Below are 24,970 nucleotides of genomic sequence, written 5' to 3' on the forward strand. Positions count from 1 at the left end.
GTACAAACTACTAGTGTTAAACGGCATAAGGAAGAATGTATCAACATGCACGATTTTCACTGACTGGGTTGAGAATGAGAGATTCAAGAAAGCACGTATGCCTGCTCCCATGCCCATCCCTTTCACCAAAGCACGCGAGCACAGGCTTAACTGCAAATTGAGGCTTAATGGGACTCCAGCAGCTCATTAAATGCTTTGCTGAATGCGGATGGATTTAAGGCCGCTTCTCTGGTTTCACATGTTGCAGGCATCGATTCTCCTGCGTTCGACTGAGCCCATGTTCCTGCGGCGCCACAAATAAACTCATTCATGCGCCTTGGTTTTAAACCTCTTCTCTTGCTGAGTCACGCGCGCACACAGGGCCCGGCAACGCGCCGCAAAGGGACTCTCCTGCCCTGGGAATCGGGGCGCGTGGGGTTGATTAACTCACCTGCAGGGCGGCTGGGAGCGATCTGGCTGCAGACGTGCCGAGGCGGGGGCCGGGCTCGCAGGTGCTGGGGAGGAGGCGCCGGCGGGGGCTTCCCTGCGCACCTGTGCGGCCAGAATGCAGCTCCCGTGTGAGTATCGGCGGCCTCCCCCGCCCCGGGGCTGGCGGGCCCAGCGATCGCTGCTGTGCCTGGGGGGCGGAAGCCCCAGTCCCTGCCGGGGAGAGCGGGTTGGCGAGCCCGGCTGCAGAAAGTGCAAGGAGGCGGCTGGCTCTTCTGACTCCGTCCCTTGCACCCCGCATGTCAGGTGGCAGGGGAGCTGAAGCACGGTCCTGCAGAGCTGTATAAAGCACAAAGGGGACCGGGTTAGAAATTGTAGGTCGGTGTCTGGGAGGAGGGGAGCGATCTCTCCTTGTAGGGCTTCCCCACAGGAAACCGGGACCCTCCTTGGCTGAATCCTAGGCGGGGCTTTTAACGGTCTAATTAGCGTGGGGCCAGAGGATCGGATTGGAAAATCTGCTTGAGGTTGGTTGATTTAATTCTCTATTCTCGCATAGGGGCTCGTCATCGGCTAGCTGATGTATTGCCGCAGGAAGCTGCCATGTTTATCAGCTGAGCGATTGAAGAAACAGGGTTAGAGATTGGGAGGAGGGAGCAGCAGAGCTGTGCAGTAGATAAACGCTTGGTGACTTGAATTGTGATGGCAGGCTGGACTTGTGCAAATGTATTGTGTAAGGGGAGGTATGTTAGCAGCAATCTCTGCCTCTCCCTACAGTCTACAACATTGCTAAGCTTCATCTTTCTCATGTGGGACCAAGGCCATTTTGATAACACAATATGCACACAAGCATCCGAGGCTAGATTTCACAATCTAAACATACAAGACAGATAATAGATAGGAGCAAGGAGATATTGCTAGTCCCATTTGACAGATGGGGAGGTCAAACTCAGAGATCAAATGATCTTGCCTTGGGTCACATGGGGGGAAGGATAGTTCAGTGGCTTGAGCATTTGCCTGCTAAACCCAGGGTTGTGAGCTCAATCCTTGAGGGGGCCATTTAGGGATCTGGGCCAAAAATTGGGGATTGGTCCTGCTTTGAGCAGGGGGTTGGACTAGATGACCTCCTGAAGTCCCTTCCAACCCTGATATTCTAAGGAATCTGTAGTAGAAGTGGAATTGGACTCAGATCTCCTGAGTTCTAGTCCATTGGCTTCTACACAAGATCTCTCAGCTGGGAAGAGAGAAACACTAGCATCATGTGGTATACCTGTGTCTTGGAGTAATTTGGGCTTCTGGTAGTAAATTTTGTAACTTTCATGTATTGGAAAACCAGACCACATTGCTTAATTTAATTTTTCACCAATGAAATTGGGCATGTATTGAAATGGATTGTTGGTTGCCAAGTGCTGAGTCTGCAAGAAAGCATCTTGACTTGCCCTTGAAACATTGGCATCTGCAAATCTGCAACAGCTTCAAAGCTCAAGCTCTTTGCTTCACAGTGGTTGCTGGAGGAGTGTGGGGGTGATTCAGAGGGGTGTTTGAATGATCAAAGTAGGGAGCTATCACTCTCCAATAAAACTGGATTTGGAATTGCCTTCTAAAAAGGTTTAAACCTGTTGGCTTGAGAAATAAAGAGGTGGAGGTAAAACTTGTCATTTTCTTTTTGTTACTGACTGACAGAAATCTGTCAGCACTGCACTGACATTGGAGTCCTGTATCAAGGAGCAAAGGACTTGAACTTTAATGACTAATAAAAACTTGTGTAGTTCCATAAATGCCTATGGAACTTTGTGCAACATATAAAAGACACAGTCCCCACTCTGAAGGACTTGCTTCTGTTCCTCAAAGTGTTACTGAGGGCAGAATTTGTCACTTTATCACCGCTTTTGTATGATTGCAAAACTGATCTCCATTCTTGATGTGTTAGTGGTGCATTATATAAAATGAATTTGTAGGGGTAAGGTTGCGGAAGATTGGTGAGGAGTTAAGTGGTGGACTGAGTATGTGACTGAATGTAAGCAGAGGGTGCAGGCAGTTTCAATGAACTTTGTCCGACAGACCCTGTCAAAAGATATTGTAGCATAGCTCAGCGTATTTTTGCCTGTAAACAAGTTTGCTTATGTAATAAGCATAAATCATACATATAAGAATGTAACCAGCTGTTGGCCCCAATTAACCCCGAGATAAAGCGTGGAGAATATAGCGCCGCAGAGGACTCCTCCCTCCCTCCCCCCCACGGCAGAGTCCTGCCTGGTCAGCTGTCCCGAATGACCAGAGTCCCCTGCAGCCCCTCCGCGTATCCTAGGGGCTCCCCACGCCGATTGGAGCATAAGTTCTTCCTTCAATAAAGCATAGCATACTATTCTTAGGCCTGAGTGTCCTCCTTTCACTGGTATCTCCCCCCCGCCCTGGCCCTTGCGGGCACAGAATTCAAGTCATTTGTGTGATTGGCTGAACTACTTCTGATGCTATAATCCTTTCACCAAACAGTCTACTCCTCTCACAGTGGCCTTGAAATCGAACAGCTACTTCTACAGGCTGCTCTTATTGTGATGACTTATTCTCCCTTTTATTAGACAATATATATGCTGAATAACAAAAAATTAATAAAAAGAAAGCAGGGGGATTCTAGGCATTGTTAAAGAGTAGTTCATACTGTGTTAGGATCCGAGATGCTACATATGTTTGATGTAAACTCTAACAGGGCCTCATCAGGACCCTTTTAGTGTCAGTGCAAGGTCCCTAAGACCTTGTATGACATCACTATGTCAGTTTGTGCACATTACTGTTACCCCATCCTTCCTATTGCTATTTGTCCATGTTGTCATCTATTGCTTGTCACAACCTTGATTGTGAGGGACTATCTCTTTCCAGCATGTCTGTACAGAGTCTAGAACAATGAGGCCTTACTTGGTGCATCACAAACAATGATAATAGAAATGGTGCAACAATAATTAACAGAGCTTTCTTCCCTCTTACAAAAGAAACAGTTGCTAGCGCCCTGGGTTTGGAGACTGTGACAGACACTAAAGCTAAAATCCTAAGTATAGAGCCACACTCACAAAAGTCAAAAGGCACAGGGCAAAAGAAGGAAATTTTCAATTTGAACTTGCATTCATGGCAGCTACTATGGGATTTAAGTAGGAGAAGAGAGCTCTCAGGGTGCCTTTTGGGAACAGTGTTTCTACACAGTTTACGGTTCTGTTGGCTATGCTCCTGCCTATCCACCAGAGCTTGGCTTCCATAGAGCTTGGCTCTGCAGTGTACAGAGAACTCCTGCAGCCCCTGTTGGAGTTTGGGGAGCTCAACTCTTCTGAAAATCAAGCCCATAAAATCCCACAAGATGGACACTCTGCCAGTTCTCCCCTTTTCACATCCACCTGTCCACCTAGGAGCAATGAGGATTTTTCCACTTCGTGGCTGAGCAGGGCTCTGCATTCACCCTAGCACAGTATCTAACTCATTATCATTCACTTTTTGAATACCACATGTGGGGCTTGGAAACTTTGGATAAGTGAGGGGGGTAGAGGGCCATGGTAGATCTGCTGTTGTTGATATTTTTCCTGGAGAGGATTGGGAAACCAAGGAGCAGGGATTTTGTTAACATAAGTCTTTTATAAAGAGAGAGAATAGTTAGACCATGTGATCTGGCCTCAAACTCTCTCTCTTTGAAAGAACGGTGGAACATAGCATTGCTTGTTTGACACAATGGAGTTCTTTTGGACTAGATGCTATGCTGATGAATGCTGTATAAAAACCTAGCTGATCAGAATGCTTGATACAGGAAATGACCTGCTAAAAGGAGAAAGTTCTCAAACAGTAATGAATAAAAATCTTCTTCATGGTGGGAGAACCACTTGTGTTCGCACTTCAACGGTTTGTTAAAAGATTATCTTCAGTTGTCTCATTTGTTTTTATGTTGTACCTCTGAATGCTTTCTGTAGAAAGAGTTGTTTCAGAGTAGCAGCCGTGTTAGTCTGTATTCGCAAAAAGAAAAGGAGTACTTGTGGCACCTTAGAGACTAACACATTTATTTGAGCATAAGCTTTGTGAGCTACAGCTCACTTCATCGGATGCATTCAGTGGAAAATACAGTGGGGAGATTTATATACACAATGAGCTATTACCAGCGGGGGGGGGGAAGGAGGGAAGAAAACCTTTTGTAATGATAATCAAGGTGGGCCGCTCATCTTAAGTGATCACCCTCCTTACAGTGTGTATGGTAACACCCATTGTTTCATGTTCTCTGTGTATATAAATCTCCCCACTGTATTTTCCACTGAATGTGTTCCATGAAGTGAGCTGTAGCTCACAAAAGCTTATGCTCAAATAAATTTGTTAGTCTCTAAGGTACCACAAGTACTTCTTTTCTTGTTGTAGAAAGAGTGACAGTCCATAATAGATCTGGTAATGTACAGCAAGAGTTTATTTGATACGACTTCTAGAAAGCTGAATAGTCTACATGCTGGTTGCAGGTAGGCAGAAATTAACGTGTGTTTGTAGCCCATGCTAAGTGTTGCTTTGTCGCTCTCTAGTGGCTATGCCACATGTAGAGGCTTGTGAAGATGCTCCTACCTCCTAGCATGTGTATGGGATGATTTACTACAGCTCTCTTGTATGTTTTTTTCTTGTTGGTAGGTGTGTGTTGCTAGCACTGGGTAAACTGCACTGGTGCTACCAGTGGTGAGATTTTCAGAATAACCTAACTGTAAGCCAGACCAGCGTATATATGGAACTGTTGCCATTTTTGGTTTGCTCCGATTGACGCGTTGAGTGATACTGTTCTGCATGTGTGTTTTGTGAAGGTTAGTGACTCATGCTCTGGTGCGGTCATCTCACCTGCAGATGCCATGGATACACTACAAAAGTAATTGTTTAAAGATGGCAGTGATATTTGATAACAATTAAATTCTTATTCTGTTGATATGGGAAAGTTTGGGTTTTTGTTTTTTGTTTTTTAAAGTTAGAGAACCATGGCTTCTTCACACATAGAAGCACACACACAAAAAGGCTTATTCACAACTAAATTATACAGTGTAGAGCATTAGCTGGCATTATAACCAGCAAGTTAGCTGAACCTGCTCTGGTCAGAGCACAAGCATGTTCAAAGGTGGCTAATTGCATACTTAATGGTTTGCATACTGTAGACAAAACTTAAAATATATGGCTGCAGCATCAGAAGCCATGCGAGATCCCAAGAAACGGGGGGTGGGAGGGAGGGAATTATTGATTGAATGTACTTTTTAAAGAAAACTTGATCTGTCATACAGATCATATGTCTTGTCATCATTCAATCCATACAATAGCACCGACAATACCTGTGAACTAACTCTGTGCTGAATGGAAGCTTCGGGCAAAACTGGTAACTTGATGAGTACACAGCAGGGTTAATTGTGTGATTTTAGGCAGCCAGAAAACGTGGTCTGAAAACGTGGTCTTGTATGTTGTTGAACCTTCCTTCCAATAGTGCTGCTTTGTTTCCAGAGTCACAGAATTGCTTTATCAGTCTGTGGAGGAGGGGAGATTAAAAGTAGAATTGAACAAAACCTGAGGAGTTGGGGGAAGAATATTTACCATTAAAAATCCTCAAGAACAATTCTGCATGAAGCCCCCTTCATTATAGTACAGAACCCTCTCCTCAATGCTATGGTGTTCCCTTGGGCTGCCTATGACCCCTCCAGAGTAACATTATAACTTAGGTGACTTCAAACTTCGTAGCATCTTAAACGGAATACCTTTTAAGCAGTTTCATCTCTTGAGGGACAGCTGTTATCTTGTAATCCACCCACATTTGAATGTGATGAGTATTGCTCAAAAATGTTCTGACTTGCACACTGTCAGTAACATAAGGGTTTCCTTGCTGGAATCCTGCCTGGTCCTGCCCACCTAATCTGCCTTCTTTAGGAGGAAGAGCCTAAGGAACCTCCTCGGGACCAGCAGTAGCACACAGTAGCTGTCTGCCTTCTCCCCTGGACCATTCCCGTTTCTCTCCTGATTCAAATGGAGTTCAAGTGTTAAAGTTGGTGAGGTTTATGTGCACACTGGCCACATGGGTTCTGGTGAGTGCATTATTCTAAAATGTTAACAGTCTGCTATAATGGGATGCTTTGGGTTTTTTACATGTAAAACTCTTCATGGCTTTGAATCAAAAAGCATTAATATTGTGGAGCTTCGGATCACTTTGAGAGGCATTACAAGAGCTGAAACTGATCTGTGGAAATAGAAAAAGCAATGCTACAGTGTATGGGCAGTGAGACTAAAGAGAAAACTATCTCTAACTTGCTAGGCAGTAGAAAAGATGTTTCAGGGCTCAAGCTCTTCTGTCTGCTAGTGTTTTATTGATCATGGTAGTTGCTGCTGGAAATGTGCATTATTTAGTATACTTCACTGTCTGTTGATCAGAAGCAGGAGTTTCATGTTATTGTGGAGCGAGCTATTTCTTCCATGTCCCTGTTTACTTGATCAGTAGGTTTGCTCTTAGTTTCTCTAGAATAGCATTTCTGTTATCCAAGAAAGAAACATCAAAATGAATCCAGTATAGCTGAAAAAGTTTTGTCTCTTGGTCCAGGCTAATGCTGTCCTTTCTATTGGAACAAAAACCAACTCCTATAAAATTGTAAACTACAGGCCAGATCTGAAGTGTATATAAATCAGCATGGCTCCATTTATACCTGCTGCGGATCTGACTGTGGCTTTTTAAAGAGGGGGTGACATGATAGGGGATAGTGGTTTGTGGTGAAATCTTTCAAGAACAAATGTAATTTAAAAAATAATTTGCCCAAGCCACTGGCAGTAATCATCTGAGGAATCAAGAATTGTCCAATACTGCTCCTGTCCGGCAAGATAGGAGCTGGTGGGTGTTAACCTCCGCTTTTACTATCCACCACCCACCCACACACAGGTAATAATTACACGGGACCAGACAAGACTCAGACCTAAATAGCAGACTTCTTAATTTATTATAGGAAGGACAGGCTGAGTGGAGCAGAGTTATGGATCAGTGGGGATCCCAATGGAATCTTATCTCTCAAGGGACCTCTCAATACTTTTTGCAATATCAGGTTACATTATACAAACAAGCTCTGGCAGTTTGTATAATGAGTTGGTCTCTGACTCAGTTAATTTCTTTTCAGAGTTTTACAGAGCATTTCTAAAATGGCATTAGTAAACTTCATTCACTGGCTGACCAGTTTCAACAGGTGATCACTAATTTAAAAATCACTATCACGATATGGCCTTATGTTGAAAAGCCACTGCATCTAAAAACGCACATAGGGGAAATCAGGGTTAACATCAAGTGAAGACTTCTACATTGAAAAGAAGAGATGCAACTGGCTAGACCTTGCTCTTTTATCTGCACTACATTTGTGTAAACTGGCCTTGTCTTCCATTCAGTGTCCTGAAATACAAGATATGTAAGAGGCTGGGACTGAATGCAGCACAAGAAGAGTAAAGCAATAGATTCATAGATACTAAGGTCAGAAGGCACCATTCTGATCATCTAGTCCGACCTCCTGCACAATGCAGGCCACGGAACCTCACCCACCCACTCCTACGAAAAACCTCACCTATGTCTGAGCTATTGAAGTCCTCCAATCGTGGTTTAAAGACTTCAAGGAGCAGAGAATCCTCCCTCAAGTGACCCGTGCCCCATGCTACAGAGGAAGGCGAAAAACCTCCAGGGTCTCTTCCAATCTGCCCTGGTGGAAAATTCCTTCCCGACCCCAAATATGGCGATCAGCTAAACCCTGAGCATATGGGCAAGATTCACCAGCCAGATACTACAGAAAATTCTTTCCTGGGTAACTCAGATCCCATCCATCCAATATCCCATCTCAGAGGATTAGGCCTATTTACCCTGAATATTTAAAGATCAATTAATTACCATCATACCATCTCCTCCATAAACTTATCGAGTAGAATCTTAAAGCCAGATAGATCCAGTGATTAAATTCTTCTAAATTCCTTTAACAGTTTTGCAGCAAATACTAGCAATTCTGGAATTAGGATTTTTATCACTTCTAACTGAGAGTCTAGCTTTAAAGGGGGAGTGAGGAGATGGTGTCAGGGAATCTCCATCCTCAAAGCACTTTGATGCATAACAGACAAAATCCAATCAATCTTTCTTCTGTACCATTTTTAGTTCATTGGTTGGATTCCACTATTCCCTTCAATAATGACGGGCTTATATTTGCTTCTGTGCAAAGTTCATAACTGCTGCTCTCTCACTGAAACAGTGCTGTCAGGAGCGGTAGCCTGGGCAGACTCTTTGAACGTTGGCAGGAGTAAAAATGAGGCATTTGAGGCCCTTCAGGACGGATATGTCTAGCCTTTAATAAAACGATTTGAGCTACAAGAGAGTGGCACCAACGTTTTGATGAGGTGCAGATATGTTCATAACATCCAATGGCTGCGTCTGGGACAGTCAGCATAGTTTGTTTCCATTTCAGCTTTATCTATTTCAAGCAGCCAGGCTAAGGTTAAGTTGTTTGTTCCTGACATGTCTGCATGAACTGATAAGTGGAATCTAGTTATCAAGGCTAAATTGCAGAGGCCTTAACGGGCAGTAGGTGCTGTCTGGAGTGTATTTGTAATCTGGGTCATATACTGTGATCTGAATTATGTCAAAGGCTTAGATGTTTCTGCATCAGTGCTCTGAACTGACACATCTGCTCTGTTTCACTCTGCTCTGTCTTCAGTTTAGGGTTGAAGCAGAGATAGCCATTTATGCTGAACTGTATCTTGACGTTCTGTAGTTCTTTCTCTCATAGATGCACTGTAGCATATTTGCAAAATCCACTGAACTTTTTTTATATATCAAGACCAAAAAAGGCAGGACCCATGGTAGCCCAACCATCTGCCATGTTTTACAGTAATGGCTTAACATGCATTGCTGAGTAATCCTAATGTCCTCTTTCATTACTGTAGTTAGGGTGTAAGGGACTGCGAAAAACTTTGTTACGGCCTAGCTAGGAAACTTTCGCTTTCTCGAGCTAAAAGGCTACTGTGGAACATAAATTGCTGCTTTGTTATTATAAAAAATAGTTCTTAAAGGACACAGCTGCTATGTTATTGCAAAATATAAATAGTTCTTAAAAAAAGTAGCTGCTTTGCATAGCCCTTCGCCAAATAATAAAAAGCCCCCTTTTAAAAAGCATCTAATTTTATATTCATAAGCTGTTTTTGTATAATGCTTATTAACGCTAACTGTCTGCCCCTCTGTTGGACTCCATCCCAGGCAAAGCTCTGGTGTGCTGGGTTCCCCGTCTCCGTAACTGCAACGCTTGGAGTCCCCGTTGCGGGTGGGTCACTAACCTTCAGTAAAGCCAATAACTCACAGCTGTGTGTAAGCCTCGTTTTTCTCAGAGTACTCCTGCCAGGCCTGTGGTGCTTCGAGCACCTTGGCCCAGAACATTTGGCGCAACGAGCAAGGTACTCTGAGAAGCGATGCCGCTTTGGCTGAAGGTAGGGGAAGTGGGGAAGCCGTCGCTGTCCCTACAGCGCATATCAGGATGGCCCCCGACGGAGAGCTGGGGGCCCGGTAGCACGGATTATGGCCGGGTGGGCTGCCCCGGCGGACTGGCCGAAGTTCCAACAGGCTGCAGGGGTTACGCCCGTGCAGCTGGTAGAGGGGTTACAACGGTTACGAGTGAACCGGCGCTCTGGGATGAAGAGGCAGGCGATGGGGGAGCTAGGGTGGCTCCTGCAGACCGCCGTCCGGACCCAGGACAAGGAGGTGCTCCGCTTACAGCAAGCACTAAAAAAAACCCTCAGGAATGCACGGCGCAGGCAGAGGCCTGGGCCGTGGCTCAAGAAGTTGTCACCTTCCAGGTGGAGCGCGCCCAGGAGCTAACACGACACTGCAAAGTTTTGGTTGCCCGGGTAGCGAATAAAAGGCGCCTCAGGCATGGGCAGCAGCTGGTAACCACTGCCCAGGTGCGTGTGGTGACCGCTGCCCCCTCCTGGGACCCTGAGACTTGGGATGGGAATATTTGGGACTCCTCGGACAAGGGGGGGGAGGAGTCCCCTGCTGTGGCTCTGGTCTGGGAGTTGCGGGTGCAAGAAGGCGTCCTACAACCAGAAGTTGTCTGTACGTTTAAAACGAGTAAGTTGCAGAAAATTATAAAAACGTTCTGACAGGAGCCCGGAAAAAGCGTCCTGCAGTGGCTCATAAGGGTCTGGGACAATGCAGGTAACACGGTTTTGTTGCTTTCTTATAAATTTCAACAGTTGGGGGTCCTATCGCAAAACTCTCAGGTATGTGCACAATTGGCAAAGGCGCCGCAGGCCAGGGGACAAAAAATCGAAAGACCTTCGTTGTACCGCTGGCTGGCGGCTGCAGTGGCGGCGGCCTACCCCTCGGTAAAAAAATTAAAAGCACGGTGCGCCCCTAAAAAACCGTTCCAAAAAAAGTGCAAGCCCTCAGTCAATTAGAAATGGCCAGGGCTTTCTCCACGGGCGGGGAGATGGGGCCAAACAATGTACCAGTAACAAAATCAATTAAAGCCACAGTGTTGCGCCTGGCCCCTAATAAGTTAAAACCTTCCCTCCTCGTGGTCGTCATGGCAGGGAATGGGCGCGTGGGAGACTTGGCAGCCACCCTTATGCAATTGGAAGCAGCCTTGGCGGGTGCTAGGCCAAGAGCCGTACGGGCTGCGAAGGGGCAGCAAGGCGGGGGACAGGAGAAAGGGGAGTTGCGGGTGCCCTGAAAGACCTTGTGGCTAGATCTCTTGCAGGCTGGTGTCTCTCACAAAAAAAAATCAATAAAAAGCCAACGGCAAATTTATATAAGCAGTAAATGCAGTTTCCCCCTACCAAACATAATGCTAAAAAAAGTGTATATATATAAAACGAACCAAGCCAGCGGAGCTCTCTGCTCTGCCAACCAAATAAAAATTGCCGCGCCCATATTAAGGGTGTGACAGGTCCTCTGTTCCGTGTGTCGCGGCGGCCACATACAGGAGGGAGACAGGGGATCGACGCCCCTATGTACCCCTAGCAATTTGCTGGCCAAAAAAAAATCCAACACGTGTTGACATTAATAAATACAAACAGCTAAATATTATACAAAAGCCTCCAAACATAAATAACTGCGTAAAAAGCAAAGGGTTAAAAACTTGCAGGCCGGCCCCTGTGGGGAGCGGCGCTCTGGCAGCAACTCCTGCACTATACACGTTGCACGGCCAGAGGGGCTCATTGGGCAAACACCCACACAAAAGCTAAAACCTCCAAGGCCCACTAAAATGCGGTGGCCAATGCAATAAAAGCAAAAAAAGGCCCTATGTAATCTGTTCCCTTATCTCCCGTAAGTCTAAAAACCAGTGCCGTGAGAGAGACCAAGTGGCACGTATTAGCTAATGTGTGGTGGACAGTACTGCAGCGAAAATCTCAGGCCGCCATAGTCCTCACCACCGGGGAAGGATAAGCATACGTTCCCCCAAAAGGGGAAAACTATCCCCACATGGTCTCGCTCTCCCGTTTGTCGCGGCACTCCTTATAAGAATCACCACTGCAAAAGCTACCGCCTCCTCCGTAAATACCTAGTTAGTGTTAGCCCAAAGTGCTATTAATGCAACGTCATTTTGCTTACCGCATACATATGCCATAAGTGCCATAATAAAAACCTGTTTCATCAACATCTGCACAGACCTAACCCTCGTTTAGCACTATTCCTTACTAAAAACAATTAATAAAACTATTACATATACAAATTTATATGCTTTAGGTCCCGCCCAATACAATGTAAACACGTCTATGTTTTCTTTCCGTCTTCTTGGCTTGTATTTTTGCTGCCTTTGTGGCCGTGGCCTAGTCTCCCAGTGCTGTGCGCGGTTTCCCCTCCGCACTGTATCTTCATGGTCCTTAACATCGCTCAAGAAAGCGAGGGGAGAGGTGTAAGGGACTGCGGAAGACTTTGTTACGGCCTAGCAAGGGACCTTCCGCTTTCTCGAGCCGAGAGGTTACTGTGGTACATAAATAGCTGCTTTGTTGTTATAAAATAAAAATAGTTCTTAAAAAAACACAGCTGCTTTGCATGGCCCTTCACCAGGTAGCAAAAAGCCCCCCTTTAAAAAGTACCTAATTCTATATTCATAAGCTGTTTTTATGTAGTGCTTATTCACGCTAACTGTCTGCCCCTCGGTTGGACTCCATCCCAGGCAAAGCTCTGATGTGCTGGGTTCCCCGCCTCCGTAACTGCAACTCTTGGAGTCCCCGTTGCGGGTGGGTCACTAACCTTCAGTAAAGCCAATAACTCACAGCTGTGTGTAAGCCTCGTTTTTCTCAGAGTACTCCTGCCGGACCTGTGGTGCTTCGAGCACCTTGGCCCAGAACATAGGGAATCCCTTTTCTAACAATCATTCTACACAGCAGAATGCCACAATAGCTGAATGCCTCACAGTCTGTATTTATTCTCCATATCTCTGTGAGGCAGGGAAGTAGTAATACCCCATTTTACTGATGAGGAGGTCTGGGTTAGAGCTTGAATTGAATGTAGGTCTCCTTAACCATCAGACAACCCTTTTACTTATGCCAAAAGGTGTTATCCAAGGATCCCCAACCTATGGCCCACGGGCTGTACACGGCCCACCAGGGTATTTCATAAGGCCCGCAGCTTGCTTCAACACAATATACTAATGGCCAATTCATTAGTGTTTTGTTGTCATGTTTACGTCATTTTAGTTTACACAGGTATATAAATAGACAATACTGTACATAGAAACAACCTATCTAAATACATACATCTTAAGTTCAGCTTATTTTGTAAGTCAATACAGGTGATTTTAAATCTTATTAAAATATGTAGAATCAGTTTGGCCAGATAAGATTGTGCTTAGGTGTAATAAGGTTGGGCACCACTGGCTGACTCCTTCTCCTTCTCCTTCTTCTTCTTCTTAACTCTCCTACCTATCCCTCCCTCCCCTCCCCTTCGACTCTCCAGCAGCTGGAATAATTCTTTCTTCCTCTTATTTTCAGAAATGTCTTCCCTGCCAGACTTGGAGCTCTTCACCATGGGGATGTGGTCTATCGGCCTTGGGGCTATTGGCGTAGCTGTGACAGGGATTCTTCTTGCTAACACCGACTTGTTTCTCTCCAAACCAGAGGTAGCCTCGTTGGAGTTTTTAGAGACGACCGAGCTAAAATCTCTGGGAGAAGGTAAGAATTGGATTTCCCTGGAAAACTGAGCTCATTTTCTACAGCGATGGAGTTTATAAAAGTACCTAGGTAGAGCTAATCTTATCATTTTAGGCCAGGATTGAAAACAAAGGTTCCTAGGAGAAGGGAGTGTGTTTGGAAGAGATAGTTGTACCTGGCTAGACCCTATGTATTAGCAGTTCAGGGAGGGCACCAAACCACTCTTGTCTTTCCCTGCTTCAGTAAGTGTTGTGGAAAATAGCTGACTCTTCTTGAGAAGGGAAGGATGGTGTTGAAGTGAAAAAATAAGATGCATCTAATTTTGAGTGAATGGCTGCCAGATGAATGATAATACCCAACTCTTATTTAGCACTCTTCATCCATATATTTCAAAGCACTTTACAAAGGAGGTCAGTATTATTATCCCCATTTTACAGATAGGGAAATTGAGGCACAGAGAGGTGACGTGACTTGCCCAGGTCAACTACCAGGCCGGTGGCAGAGCCGGGAATAGAACCAGGTCGCCTGAATCCGATCCTGTGCTCTCTCCACTAGGCCATGTGGCCTCCTCTACAGTTCCATGGTTCTGTGTCATCTTTTGCAGATTTCTCTACTTTCTGATCATTTTTCATGTCAGCTAGATAATTTTTTTGCCTAACAGATACAAAACTTTTTTTTCTGTTGATTTGTTGCTTATTTCACAAAGAGCATGTTTTTCCAGCCTGTCCAAACCATCACATACCTGATGATAGGCGCTAAAGGGTGAAAACAGACTCAGAGTAAACATAAACAAAAAATTAAAAACCCTTCCCCAAGGTGCTGTGCAGTTTAATTCTATTACAAAAGCCCAAAACAAGGCAGAGAATTATTCAGGTGTGCAAGGTCACATGCAGGAGTCGATACAGGTTAAAACAGAGAATGCCTCTTTAGAGTTCTCACTGTCTAATTGCCTGTTACTGCAGGGTGGGGGAAAAATTCAAGTGAACATATTGACATATAATTCACAGATGTACGCAGGGGGACTGAAAGAGGATGTTTTGTGCTTGAGTGGGAAGTAACTTATACACCATAATGCTATGTCCAGACATAAGGCCTGATTCTGCATTGCTTACGTTTGACTGTTGAGTTCAGTAGAGTTATACTAGCACAAAACTTGTATAACACAGTGCAATATTTAAAATCTCAAAATGAGAGGGGTTTCATTCTATGGCACAAACTGATGGGCCGCTGTTTGTGGCAGTAGCTCTTGTTTCCAAACATAAGCAATATTATTCAAAATATGCCCCTCTAATAAATACAATTGGAGGCAACCAACCAGGGGATGGAAAGTTAGGATGTTTGGCAGAGCTGGGAGCTGACTCCCATGTGCAAAACTAGAGATGACAATTCATACCTGTCTTTGAAAAGTGCTATAAATTCAGGGATCTTGATAAAACTGATACTTTAAAATGGACTTTTTTAAATACGTTTAATTGGAATTTAAATACTCTTTGAAAATCTCCCCCTCTGTCTTGATTAGAATATAAACCCACATGGAATACTGAACTGGGAATCTTTCACCGTGCTTAGTGTTCTTCATCAGAATTTGTAGTTATGTAAATAGATGCCATAATTCATGCTATTTCTCCCTTCTAAGCAGAAGAGAGAACATTCAAGGCAGGTGAGCTATGGAAGAAGAATGGTGCAGTGATCATGGCTGTGCGGAGACCTGGATGCTTTTTGTGCAGAGAGGTATTGTGATGGGCTTGGGCGTTAATTCAGAGAGTTTTGCTCTAGTTACATGTCTTTGTGTTGGATGTGTCCAGGGAGGCAGTCAGCTAAAGCACAAGTTTTGCATATCTGAAAATCTTGTTTCCAATCCCAGATTTGCTCCCAAGTGAAAATGAGCCTTGTTTATCTCTGTTCCCATTTGTCAATATTATGGGCTAAATTCTCAGCTGGTGTAAATCAGCATACATCCATTGATTGTGATGGGGTTATGCTGATTAACATGGGATGAGAATCTGGCCCTGCAGATCCAAAATAAATGACTAGATATGTGGTCTGTGGTCAAGAGAAGCCAAGAAATGGACTAGCAGGAATCTTGGAGGTACGGTTTACTGACAAAGCAGCATTGTGTGGGATTGGGAAACATCTATCACCAAAAAGAAAAGGAGTGCTTGTGGCACCTTAGAGACTAACAAATTTATTAGAGCATAAGCTTTCGTGAGCAACAGCTCACTACTCCTTTTCTTTTTGCGAATACAGACTAACACGGCTGCTACTATGAAATCTATCACCAAGTTGCTCCAGTTTTATTTCCTGGAGATTAAAGTCATTCTTTCAAAAGGAGGAAGGAAAAGCCTGCTGTTCACACATTTGCTGTTCACGATCTGTTCGGTAGTCTGCTGAATGTAAAACCTGCCTTATATTTTGGTCACTTATTAGGATATTTCCACCATAGCAATTATGTTATCGCTCACCAGTTAGTAAAACAGAGCAATTAGTCTAGCAACCCTAATAGTCCCTACACCGCATAATATTAGAAAGCATTGTATGCTTCAGTGAATTTAGTTCTGATGGAAAGAGACAGATTGAAATACTGTGATCATGGAACAGGCCCTTACTGCTGGGGGGATTCTACAGGACTGTGTGTCTGCTGAAAACACTCCCACCCCAGATTTCCTGTTTCCCTGCAGAAAATGGCAGGGAAGCAAAGGGAAACTGTGGGGTGGCAACCATGGGTGCAGTTTTTTTTGGTGGGGGTTGCCCACTCCAAACAGAGGCAAGGCATGGGGGGGCACATGGGGTTACATGAGATGAACCAGTGACCTAGAAGGTAAAAGCTCTGTATACCATCATGTATCCCCTAAACCATCCAGTCCCCTGACAGTAAGCAGTCTTCACTGTCATAAAATGTACTTCTTTTAACCAAGTTTTAATATGCATCTTAAAAATATCTATGTAAACGTGAGGGAGCAGGTTGCCAACTTAGGAGGAAAAGTTGGTGATCTGAGACTAACTCGCTGTCAGTCTCTTGCTGCTCTTTCTACTTTGTGGTTCTGACTAGGAAGGGGCTGGCCCTTGAGATGGACTTGGAAAAGAAAACTACTGTTTAACCATTGGTTTTGCTGATGATTATACTGTGATTTAAGTGGGCAAAAAGGCCAGCGGTATGCTGAATGCCATAGGCTATGCTGCAAATGTTCACTGTGTCCCGAGTAAGGGGTGAGGTGTAGCTGCTGCAACACCCCATGAGCAGACCAGGGAGGGAACTGTCCCAGACTGACTTTTCTTACTGGCCGCCCCTTGCTTGCTGTGTGTGGATGGGGGAGGAAATAATCTGTTTCTGGTGTAAACCTGGCTTGCTAGCTGGCAGCGAGAGGCAGAGCCAGGTTCTCCTCCCCGCATGGGAATTGCTGCTGTTCAGTCTGCTCTCCCTCTCATTTACACCGACCGGGTGCATACCCTGCCCAAGGGAGTGGTTTGTTCTCTTGTGTGGGCACGTGTTGCTAAGCGCAGGGCACAGCTGTATTATCCTCTTTGATGGGAGTTAAAAAAGCCAAGCAGACTCTGACTTCTTTCTCTGCCTCTTTTCTTCCACCTATGTGCTAGGGCTTCTGACCCCCAAGCTACTGAGGGTACATGGGTTTCTGATTGTGGGGGAGCTTTTTGTTTTTATAAGCAAAACTACAGTAATGGACTGCAGCATCATGTTTCAGAATTTTAGACAACTATCATGGAATAGAGAGATGGCTTTGTTTAAAGTGAGTACTGTATGGTGGACGGTGCATGCTGAGTTATCTGGGAGTTTTGCTTAATTATTGTAGGAAGAGAGTCCAAGCATTTGGTTTAGGGAAAACAGCAAAGAATTAACAGAACTTTGCAAACAGATGGGGGGGGGGGGCTACTGGTGGAGTGAGTCCAATGAGCTTTTGCTACATTCCTTGAAGGATATATTCAAAAATGGGAGTATTAAGTATGCCTCCCATTCCCTACTCACTGACTGTCATAAAGCTGATTCATGCTTATTCATTTCCTCTCTTTATCTCCTCTGAGCTTTCTGTGTGGGGATTGGCAGTAGCAGATTGGAGCTCTGTCCTTACCCTTACACAGACTCACTCTGTCCTGTTGACATCTGCCTTGTAATGTCTGTGAATTCTGCCATCTGCCTTCCCCTGAGTGTTCTACTTGGAACACTTGATATCTTCCCTAAATTATGGCAACACTTGGTTGAGTCAAGGCAATTCAGTCATTTTTCTCATAAACTGGTTGTATGCAGATTGTGCCCTTTAAGCAGTAAGTCTAGTGTCGGAGTTATTTTGCATAGCAAAGGCCATATTCTCCCTTAAAAGGCACAAAACCCCCTCAGCCACTCTCTCTGTTACATCTTTTCCATATTGGAACTGGCACTGGAAGCTAGGAGATGCTGGAGAAAAACTTTCCCCCTCCATAAACTGCTTTTGCAGTGTGGAAAACCCATAGATGGGTTGGTGTTGCTGCTGCTATCACTACTCCTGGGGGAATTCTATGCCAAAAAATGAAAAATTCTGCAACAAAAGATGAAAAATTCTGTGCACAGTATTTTAAAATTCTGCATATTTTATTTGTCAAATTAACACAATATAATCACACCAGTTTCAATTATTTTTGGTCATTTATTTCAAAATACCTCTCAGCAAATATGTTTGTAACAATACAGACAACAAAAAAGATTCAGGAAATGTTTTTTGACATAGAGATTCCAGGGTGGATTTGATTTAAATCACTACATAAAAGTGCATTGTTGTTGGTTGTTATAACCTTAATACATATTCTTCACAACTCAGAGATAGATGTAGGTTTCATTTTTAGAAGGTACACACTATATATTTTTAAACAGTGATTTATTTTGAAAACTTTTCAGATTAGTTTTACAGCTATATCAGAAAATGAATGTGTGTTATTTCATTTACCAAAGGTAATTGAAGCAGATATTTATGAAGTCATTGGGAGGTGAACTATCTCCAATTCAACAGCTTAATCATTAATAGTTGGAGGATTTTCTTGCCATGCTGTATTAGGAGGAGAATATCACCAGGCAGACATTTAAATTTTTTTATTTAACTAAAACAACAACATTAAGTATTCTGGATTTTTTTTTCTTCAACAGCAAACATATAATATTTTAACGAAACAAGCATATGTCCATCGCTTCTCACATTTATCTCCAGACGTCGTCTTGTTGTCCAGATCTATTCCGCCCCCAACAATCTTCTATTCATTGAACTTTTTGAAACTTTGCACTTTTAGAGAGAAGTAAGGGATTGACCTTATATATTTTTTTTAAATAATTGATTTTTATCCACCCTGATAGATTCCTTACTAGGCACATTAAGACAGAAATCTGAGTAATAATTCACTTAAACTATAATATAGAACTGTATTACCACACCCCTCAGAAGCAATGCAAAGGCTTGGGGGAGTCAAGGGTAACAGAGGAGCTGAGGGAGAGGGAAGTTAATTTGCGGGAAAGAGCCTGGGTGTGAATGTGGAGGGTTGTTGGATATGGATGGGAAAAGTATAGAACAGGTTTGTTTGTGGGGCAGGGAGGTATTGTCAGGGAGCTTCCCCCATGTAGACCCTGGCAGACCCCCTAGCCTCTCCCATTCAGTCAGGCACATCTGCCTCTGCACCCCCATGTGTTCTTGCACTCCCTGTCCACGTGTGTCCATGCACCCTCACTGACACCCACTCCCCCCCATCTCCATGTGGCCCTGCACCCCTCCCCCTTCTCCATGTGTCTCTGTGCCCCCACCCAGCCACTCCCCTGTTCCTATGTAGCTCTGCATCCCCTGCCCCATCACCATGTGGCCCTGCACCTCCCTCTCCCCTGTGGCCCTGTTCCTCCACTCCCATTCAGCCCCTGACCCTGTCTGACCTCCCCCAGCACCCCAGTCTGTCTGTCTCCTCATAACCTCGTCTCTTGATGTGGCCTGACAGGCACTGCAAAGAAGGCAGGCTGTTTCTCTTCCCTAGCTGGCTGGTAGCTGCTGCTGTGTTCTATTGCTACAGCGTCCTATGGTAGGCAAAAGGCAGAACTGCAGCAACATTTCGACATAAGCTTTTTTTCTGCACAAAAAATTAAAAATGTGTGGCTCATTAATTATGCACATGTGCAGTAGCACAGAATTCTCCCAGGAATATATCACATTGCCTGGGACACGTAAAGCAGTATAACTTCTGGTATCCTGAAGGAGCATGCAGAAGAAACAGAGTTTCACAGTATGTGCTAAAAAAAAATAACTCATTTTTTCCTCTTCCCTTGTGTAATAAGAGCTGCATATCACTCTTTGATCTGCAGCATGAAAAGGGTACATTGATGCCTATTCACCATTTTGCAGGTAGAAAAACTGAGGCACAGAGAGGCTAATTGACTTGCACACAGTGGCTATATCTTCACTAGGAAAGAACGTGTGTGTTTAACAAATGCTAAAATCCTAGAATGGACATGGCAAGTTATAGCCTTAATTAATACTTTCGCTTTACACTTTGCTAGGATTTTAGCAAATACATACTTAAAACTATTCCCCTTTCCTAGTGAAGTCAGCCCTAGTAAGGGTACTGTGCAATCACTCCTTCATTCAGAGAGGTAAGCATACCTACACTAGCTTTAATCTACCTAGCATGGGTAACAATAGCAGTGAATATGCAGTAGCATGGATCTCTGCACAGGCCAGCAACTGAATACATACCTACTGTTAGCTGCACCATCTAGATTAAAGTTAGTGTGCATATACCTGACCACACTGCAATCACATCTTCATCTCTGGTGAAGATGTCTCTGTGCCAACAGAAGGCTTAGGAATAGAACTCCCTCATATGCCCTGTTTATTACACTTCATTGCACCCAGTTTGTACCTCTAGCTACCATCCACCTAAGTGGCTACGTGCCAAATGTTGAGTGTTTCAGACTTCCATTCAGTGGTTAAATCTGGCATCACACTCATTGTCTTTTAGGAGGCTTCTGAGCTGTCCTCTCTGAAACCTCAGCTTGACCAACTTGGCATCCCCCTCTATGCTGTTGTGAAAGAAAAGATTGGGACTGAAGTGGAGGATTTTCAGCATTATTTCAAAGGGGAAATATTTCTGGATGAAAAGGTATGTTTGTATTGCACTGTTTGTTTTAAGCAAGACTCTTATCTTGAGTCAGCATCTGTATCCACCAAGCCTTTTCAAGCAATCTGCATAGTGTGGCCTGAATGAAACTTGGGTATCTGGAAACTGATTTAATAGCCTTTTGTATCTTAAGAAGTTAATTAGCTTAGATTTTTCTCTATATAAGGTTGATCAGTTTACAAGCTCAGCTGTCTTTCTGCTATGTACAGTTGACATGTTATTGCATGATTTTTTTCCCCCCACACACCTAAGCAAACAGTGAGATCATGCCAAATATTTTTCTTTTCTTGCACTGGGCTGCACTATCTACTAATTAGCCTGGTATTAAAGCCAAGGACTAACAATAAAATAGAAGGGTATGATAAGTTCATTAGCTGCAGTGCAACATTCTAAGAACAACAAATGGTAGGAATAGAACTGCTTGTTGCTATGTTTACTGAAAACTTAGGCTGTTGCCAAACACAAGAATTCAGAAATCGTGCGTCACGCCCTCAAAATCTTGAGGTGAGTTTAGAAATCATGATATATGGTTCTTTTATTTGCCTTCTGTTGTTTTTGGATCTTTTGGTGTCATGTTTCCCAACTTCTCTCCAACACTGAGGTCTAGGAACAGTGTCTTGAGTGAATACTCAGGTCTCTCAATTGCATGATCCCAAAAGCTGGGGACTTTAGGAAAAACAATATAATGAGACTGGTAATAAAATGGTGGGAGGTGGCAACCCTGTCCCTTTTCTCCAGCACATGAAACAAGACAAGCTATTCTAAAGGGAGTTCTGCCCAGTAGTTTCAAAACAAATCTGTTCATTGAAAAACACGCTCCTATTATCACCAGTCAAGATGTCCAGGAAGCGAATGTAGTAGGCTGATCAGCTCCATAAATCTGGAATGGCAGCAGAGACAAAAACAACTGGATGTTGCTGATTGTGTGGAAAGTAGGTGACCTCTTACTGTTTTAAAGGAACTTCTGTCCTGATAAGATTATTAAAGGCATCATTCATTTCGGTATACCCAAATATTACTTGTTAGAAACCGTTCTGAATGCAGAGGCTTGATGGCTGCCTTGATTACAGTTAGGGAAGTCTCCTCTGTCACTGTTGTTTCTTGTTTGAGTTTTCTTTCTGTCCTCCTACAGAAAAAGTTCTATGGTCCTCACAAGCGAAAAATGCTGTTGATGGGTTTTATCCGCCTAGGAGTTTGGCAGAACTTCCTTCGCGCTTGGAAGAATGGATACGGTGGTAACCTGGAAGGAGAAGGGTTCATCCTGGGAGGAGTTTATGTGATTGGTGCTGGGAAGCAGGTACTGCATGGCTTTCGGGAGGTTTTTTTATTTCCTTCTTCCTCCGCTCTTCCCTTCAGTTTCCTTCATGCCCCTATGAGAGCCCAAAGGCCTCCTGCTTTAGCCACTTGCTCTTAGAATATGACAAGACCACAGTCGCTAATTTCTGCCCTGCACTGTGTTCTAGTTATGGGCTTGGGGCATCTCTTGTCTTGTGCAGTGATGTTCACAGAACATCTTCCAATGCTTGACATAAACTTCAGTCAGCTCGCTGTCCTTGAAAACAAATCTCTCATAATTACTTCCAAATGTTCTGACACTTACCCATTAAGAAAAGGAGTACTTGTGGCACCTTAGAGACTAACAAATTTATTTGAGCATAAGCTTTCGTGAGCTACAGCTCACTTCATCGGATGCAATGAAGCAAACTGTAGCTCACGAAAGCTTATGCTCAAATAAATTTGTTAGTCTCTAAGGTGCCACAAATACTCCTTTTCTTTTTTGCAAATACAGACTAACACGGCTGCTACTCTGTTACCCATTAAGGAGATTTTCTATCTGCTGCTCTCCACTGATGATGCTCTCCACTCCCATTCTCTTAAAAATTACAATTGTCAGTTCACATAACTTTCTGCTCAGCTGGTGGATGTGCCCGTGGTAATGACATCTCATTTTTAATTTTAAAATTTTGGGGTGACTTTGCACCAAATAAGTGATCTCCCATTACTGGTTATGATGTGTGTGAGGGTGGGAAACCTCAGTCCTAAATATTGTTGCTATTCGTTCATGTTCTTAAACAAAGATTTCATGACAACGTTGACTCAAATCAAACACTGTGTGGAACGAATGATCAATACATGTTTTTGATAACCATCCTCAGTTTGTTTACAAAACAACATAGTACAATATACCTGAAAGATGGGCTTGAACTAGAAGTCTGGATTTAACTACCATCAAATTTTGGGAAAAATCATCTCTAGATCCAACTTGGGGTCCATCTTTAAATATAACATCCCAAAGACTTACTGTATAGTATTATCTTATCAAATGGTTTTGTAAAATTTAAGAGATAAATATGTAGCAGACTTAATAAATTGTGATTTAAAACAGCAAAAAACTTGGGCTTAAATTTTCAAAAGTGGCAGGCCAGCATCTTCTAAAAAAATCAGGCCCCCTTTAAATTGTCTCAAGTTGCGCACCCAAAAAATGACTAGTCATCTTGGAAATTTAATCCTGGGTAATTGATGTTGCCAAGAAACATTTGCTTGTTCAGTAATCGCACAGATTGTCAAAGCAAGATTTAGAATGGGGGTGTCTGTCTGTCTCGAAAGTTCCGAAGAGTGGGGGCTCCCAAGGTATAAATAAACTTATATAAAGTATGCAACAAATGTCATGTATACACAGTCTACTGTAAATCTACTTTTGCTATATCTGTGTGTTACAGGAACTTCTAACTTGCTGTTTTGGTTAAATGTGCTTAGAGCCTAATGATTAGGGCCCTACCAAATTCAGGGTCCATTTTGGTCAATTTCAGTCATAGGATTTTAAAAATTGTAAATTTTCATGATTTCAGCTATTTAAATCTGAAATTTCACAGTGTTGTAATTTTAGGGGGACTGACCCGTGAAGGAGTTGTGGGGCGGTCACAAGATTATGTGGGGGGGGGTTGCAGTACTGCTACCCTTACTTCTGCTCTGCTGCTGGCTGTGGCGCTGACTTCAGAGCTGGGCAGCTCGAGAGCGGGGGCTGCTGGCCAGGAGCCGAGCTCTGAAGGCAGAGCTGCCACCAGCAACAACACAGAAGTAAGGATGGCATGACATGGGTATTGCCACCCTTACTTCTGCATTGCTGCTGGCGGGACATTTGCCTTCAAAACTGCATGCCCGGCTAACAGCCGCCACTCCGCAGCCACCCAGATCTGAAGGCAGCGCATAAGTAAGGGTGGCAATACTGTGACCCGCCCCTTTAAAATAACCTTGTGGCCTGCCCCTCACCTCAACTCCCTTTTGGGTCAGGAACCCCAATTTGAGAAATGCTGGTCTCCCCTGTGAAATCTTTATAATAAAGGGTAAAAGTACACAAAAGACCAGATTTGAAGGGGCGGGGGAACCAGATTTCATAGTCCATGACACATTTTTCTTGGCCATGAATTTGGTAGGGTCTTCCTAATGGTGCTTCCATGGCCTTGAGCAGGTTACTTGAAATTTGTATTTGCACTAATCTTCCTGATATAGAAGCGTGAATGTACTGTAAGAAGAGTTTACCTAGTTTATAGGAAAATGCCACAACATGTATCCTTGCATAACATGTACCCTAACATAAGTAATATGAGGAAAACTCATGTATTGTTTGGTTGACTTGATTAATCCTGTATCTGAGAAATTGGATATCTTCTTTCACTCCTTGTTTCTCAGTCAGATAGAAAGTGAGAAGCAACGTTTTTGAGTTCCTAAATGCTGCATTCTATTTTAAATGTATCCCCATATAAAAAGGAATCACTGCACGTTTTTCCTTTCCCTCTCACTAGGGTGTTCTCTTGGAGCATCGAGAGAGAGAATTTGGAGACAAAGTGAACCTTCAGTCTGTCCTTGAAGCTGCTGAGAAGATAAAACCACAAGCGGCAGACACCGAATAGTAGTTACACGTTTAGTCTTGGCTTGAAAATGTCTGTATGTGAACATGCAATGTAATTGCTTTCTTAGACTATTCAGTAATAGCTCAGCGAGAGGATTTTCTCTGAAATTAGTCAACAAATGAACAACCTCTTTGATGGTAGCTGACTTGTTTGTGCTTTGTAGCCCCTCAGGTGCCCACTGTTTCTACTAGTTTTTTGTCTCTTACCGCATTAATGAAAGGCTAGTCCCAAAATCTTAAGGCATAACCTAGATAGGTCCAGTTAGAGCCAGGAAAATAAGAGAATATCTGTGTGCCTGGGGAGTAGGACATTGCTAAGGCAGGAGTAAGTGAGGTTGAAAGATAATAAAAATTATGTAAATG

At 43.7% G+C, this 24,970-nt stretch overlaps 1 protein-coding gene across 7 annotated transcripts; it reads left to right on the top strand.

The window, feature by feature from the left end:
• The first annotated feature begins 387 nt into the window (after nucleotides 1–387).
• Nucleotides 388–24,970, top strand: PRXL2A (peroxiredoxin like 2A). Of its 7 annotated transcripts, XM_043518972.1 has the most exons (7): nucleotides 390–557; nucleotides 6,331–6,485; nucleotides 13,402–13,581; nucleotides 15,197–15,291; nucleotides 20,539–20,679; nucleotides 21,830–21,994; nucleotides 24,501–24,970. In XM_043518972.1, exons 2-7 carry the CDS (start codon nucleotides 6,476–6,478, stop codon nucleotides 24,606–24,608), a joined length of 699 nt encoding a protein of 232 aa, XP_043374907.1. In that variant the 5' UTR covers nucleotides 390–557; nucleotides 6,331–6,475; the 3' UTR covers nucleotides 24,609–24,970. The 7 variants fall into 7 exon arrangements, with proteins under 7 accessions (XP_038267288.1, XP_043374907.1, XP_043374910.1 ...); XM_038411360.2 differs by lacking the exon at nucleotides 6,331–6,485 and having other exon boundaries at nucleotides 388–557; XM_038411358.2 differs by lacking the exon at nucleotides 390–557 and having other exon boundaries at nucleotides 6,262–6,485.

This window comes from Dermochelys coriacea, chromosome 7 (assembly GCF_009764565.3).
Source record: "Dermochelys coriacea isolate rDerCor1 chromosome 7, rDerCor1.pri.v4, whole genome shotgun sequence".
Taxonomy (NCBI): Eukaryota; Metazoa; Chordata; order Testudines; family Dermochelyidae; genus Dermochelys; species Dermochelys coriacea.

Excerpts from the sequence above, each read along its gene's own strand:
- PRXL2A (XM_043518972.1), top strand. Across the intron at positions 15,292-20,538 it reads GATGCTTTTTGTGCAGAGAG|GAGGCTTCTGAGCTGTCCTC; the intron begins GTATTGTGATGG and ends ATTGTCTTTTAG. Across the intron at positions 21,995-24,500 it reads TGATTGGTGCTGGGAAGCAG|GGTGTTCTCTTGGAGCATCG; the intron begins GTACTGCATGGC and ends CCCTCTCACTAG.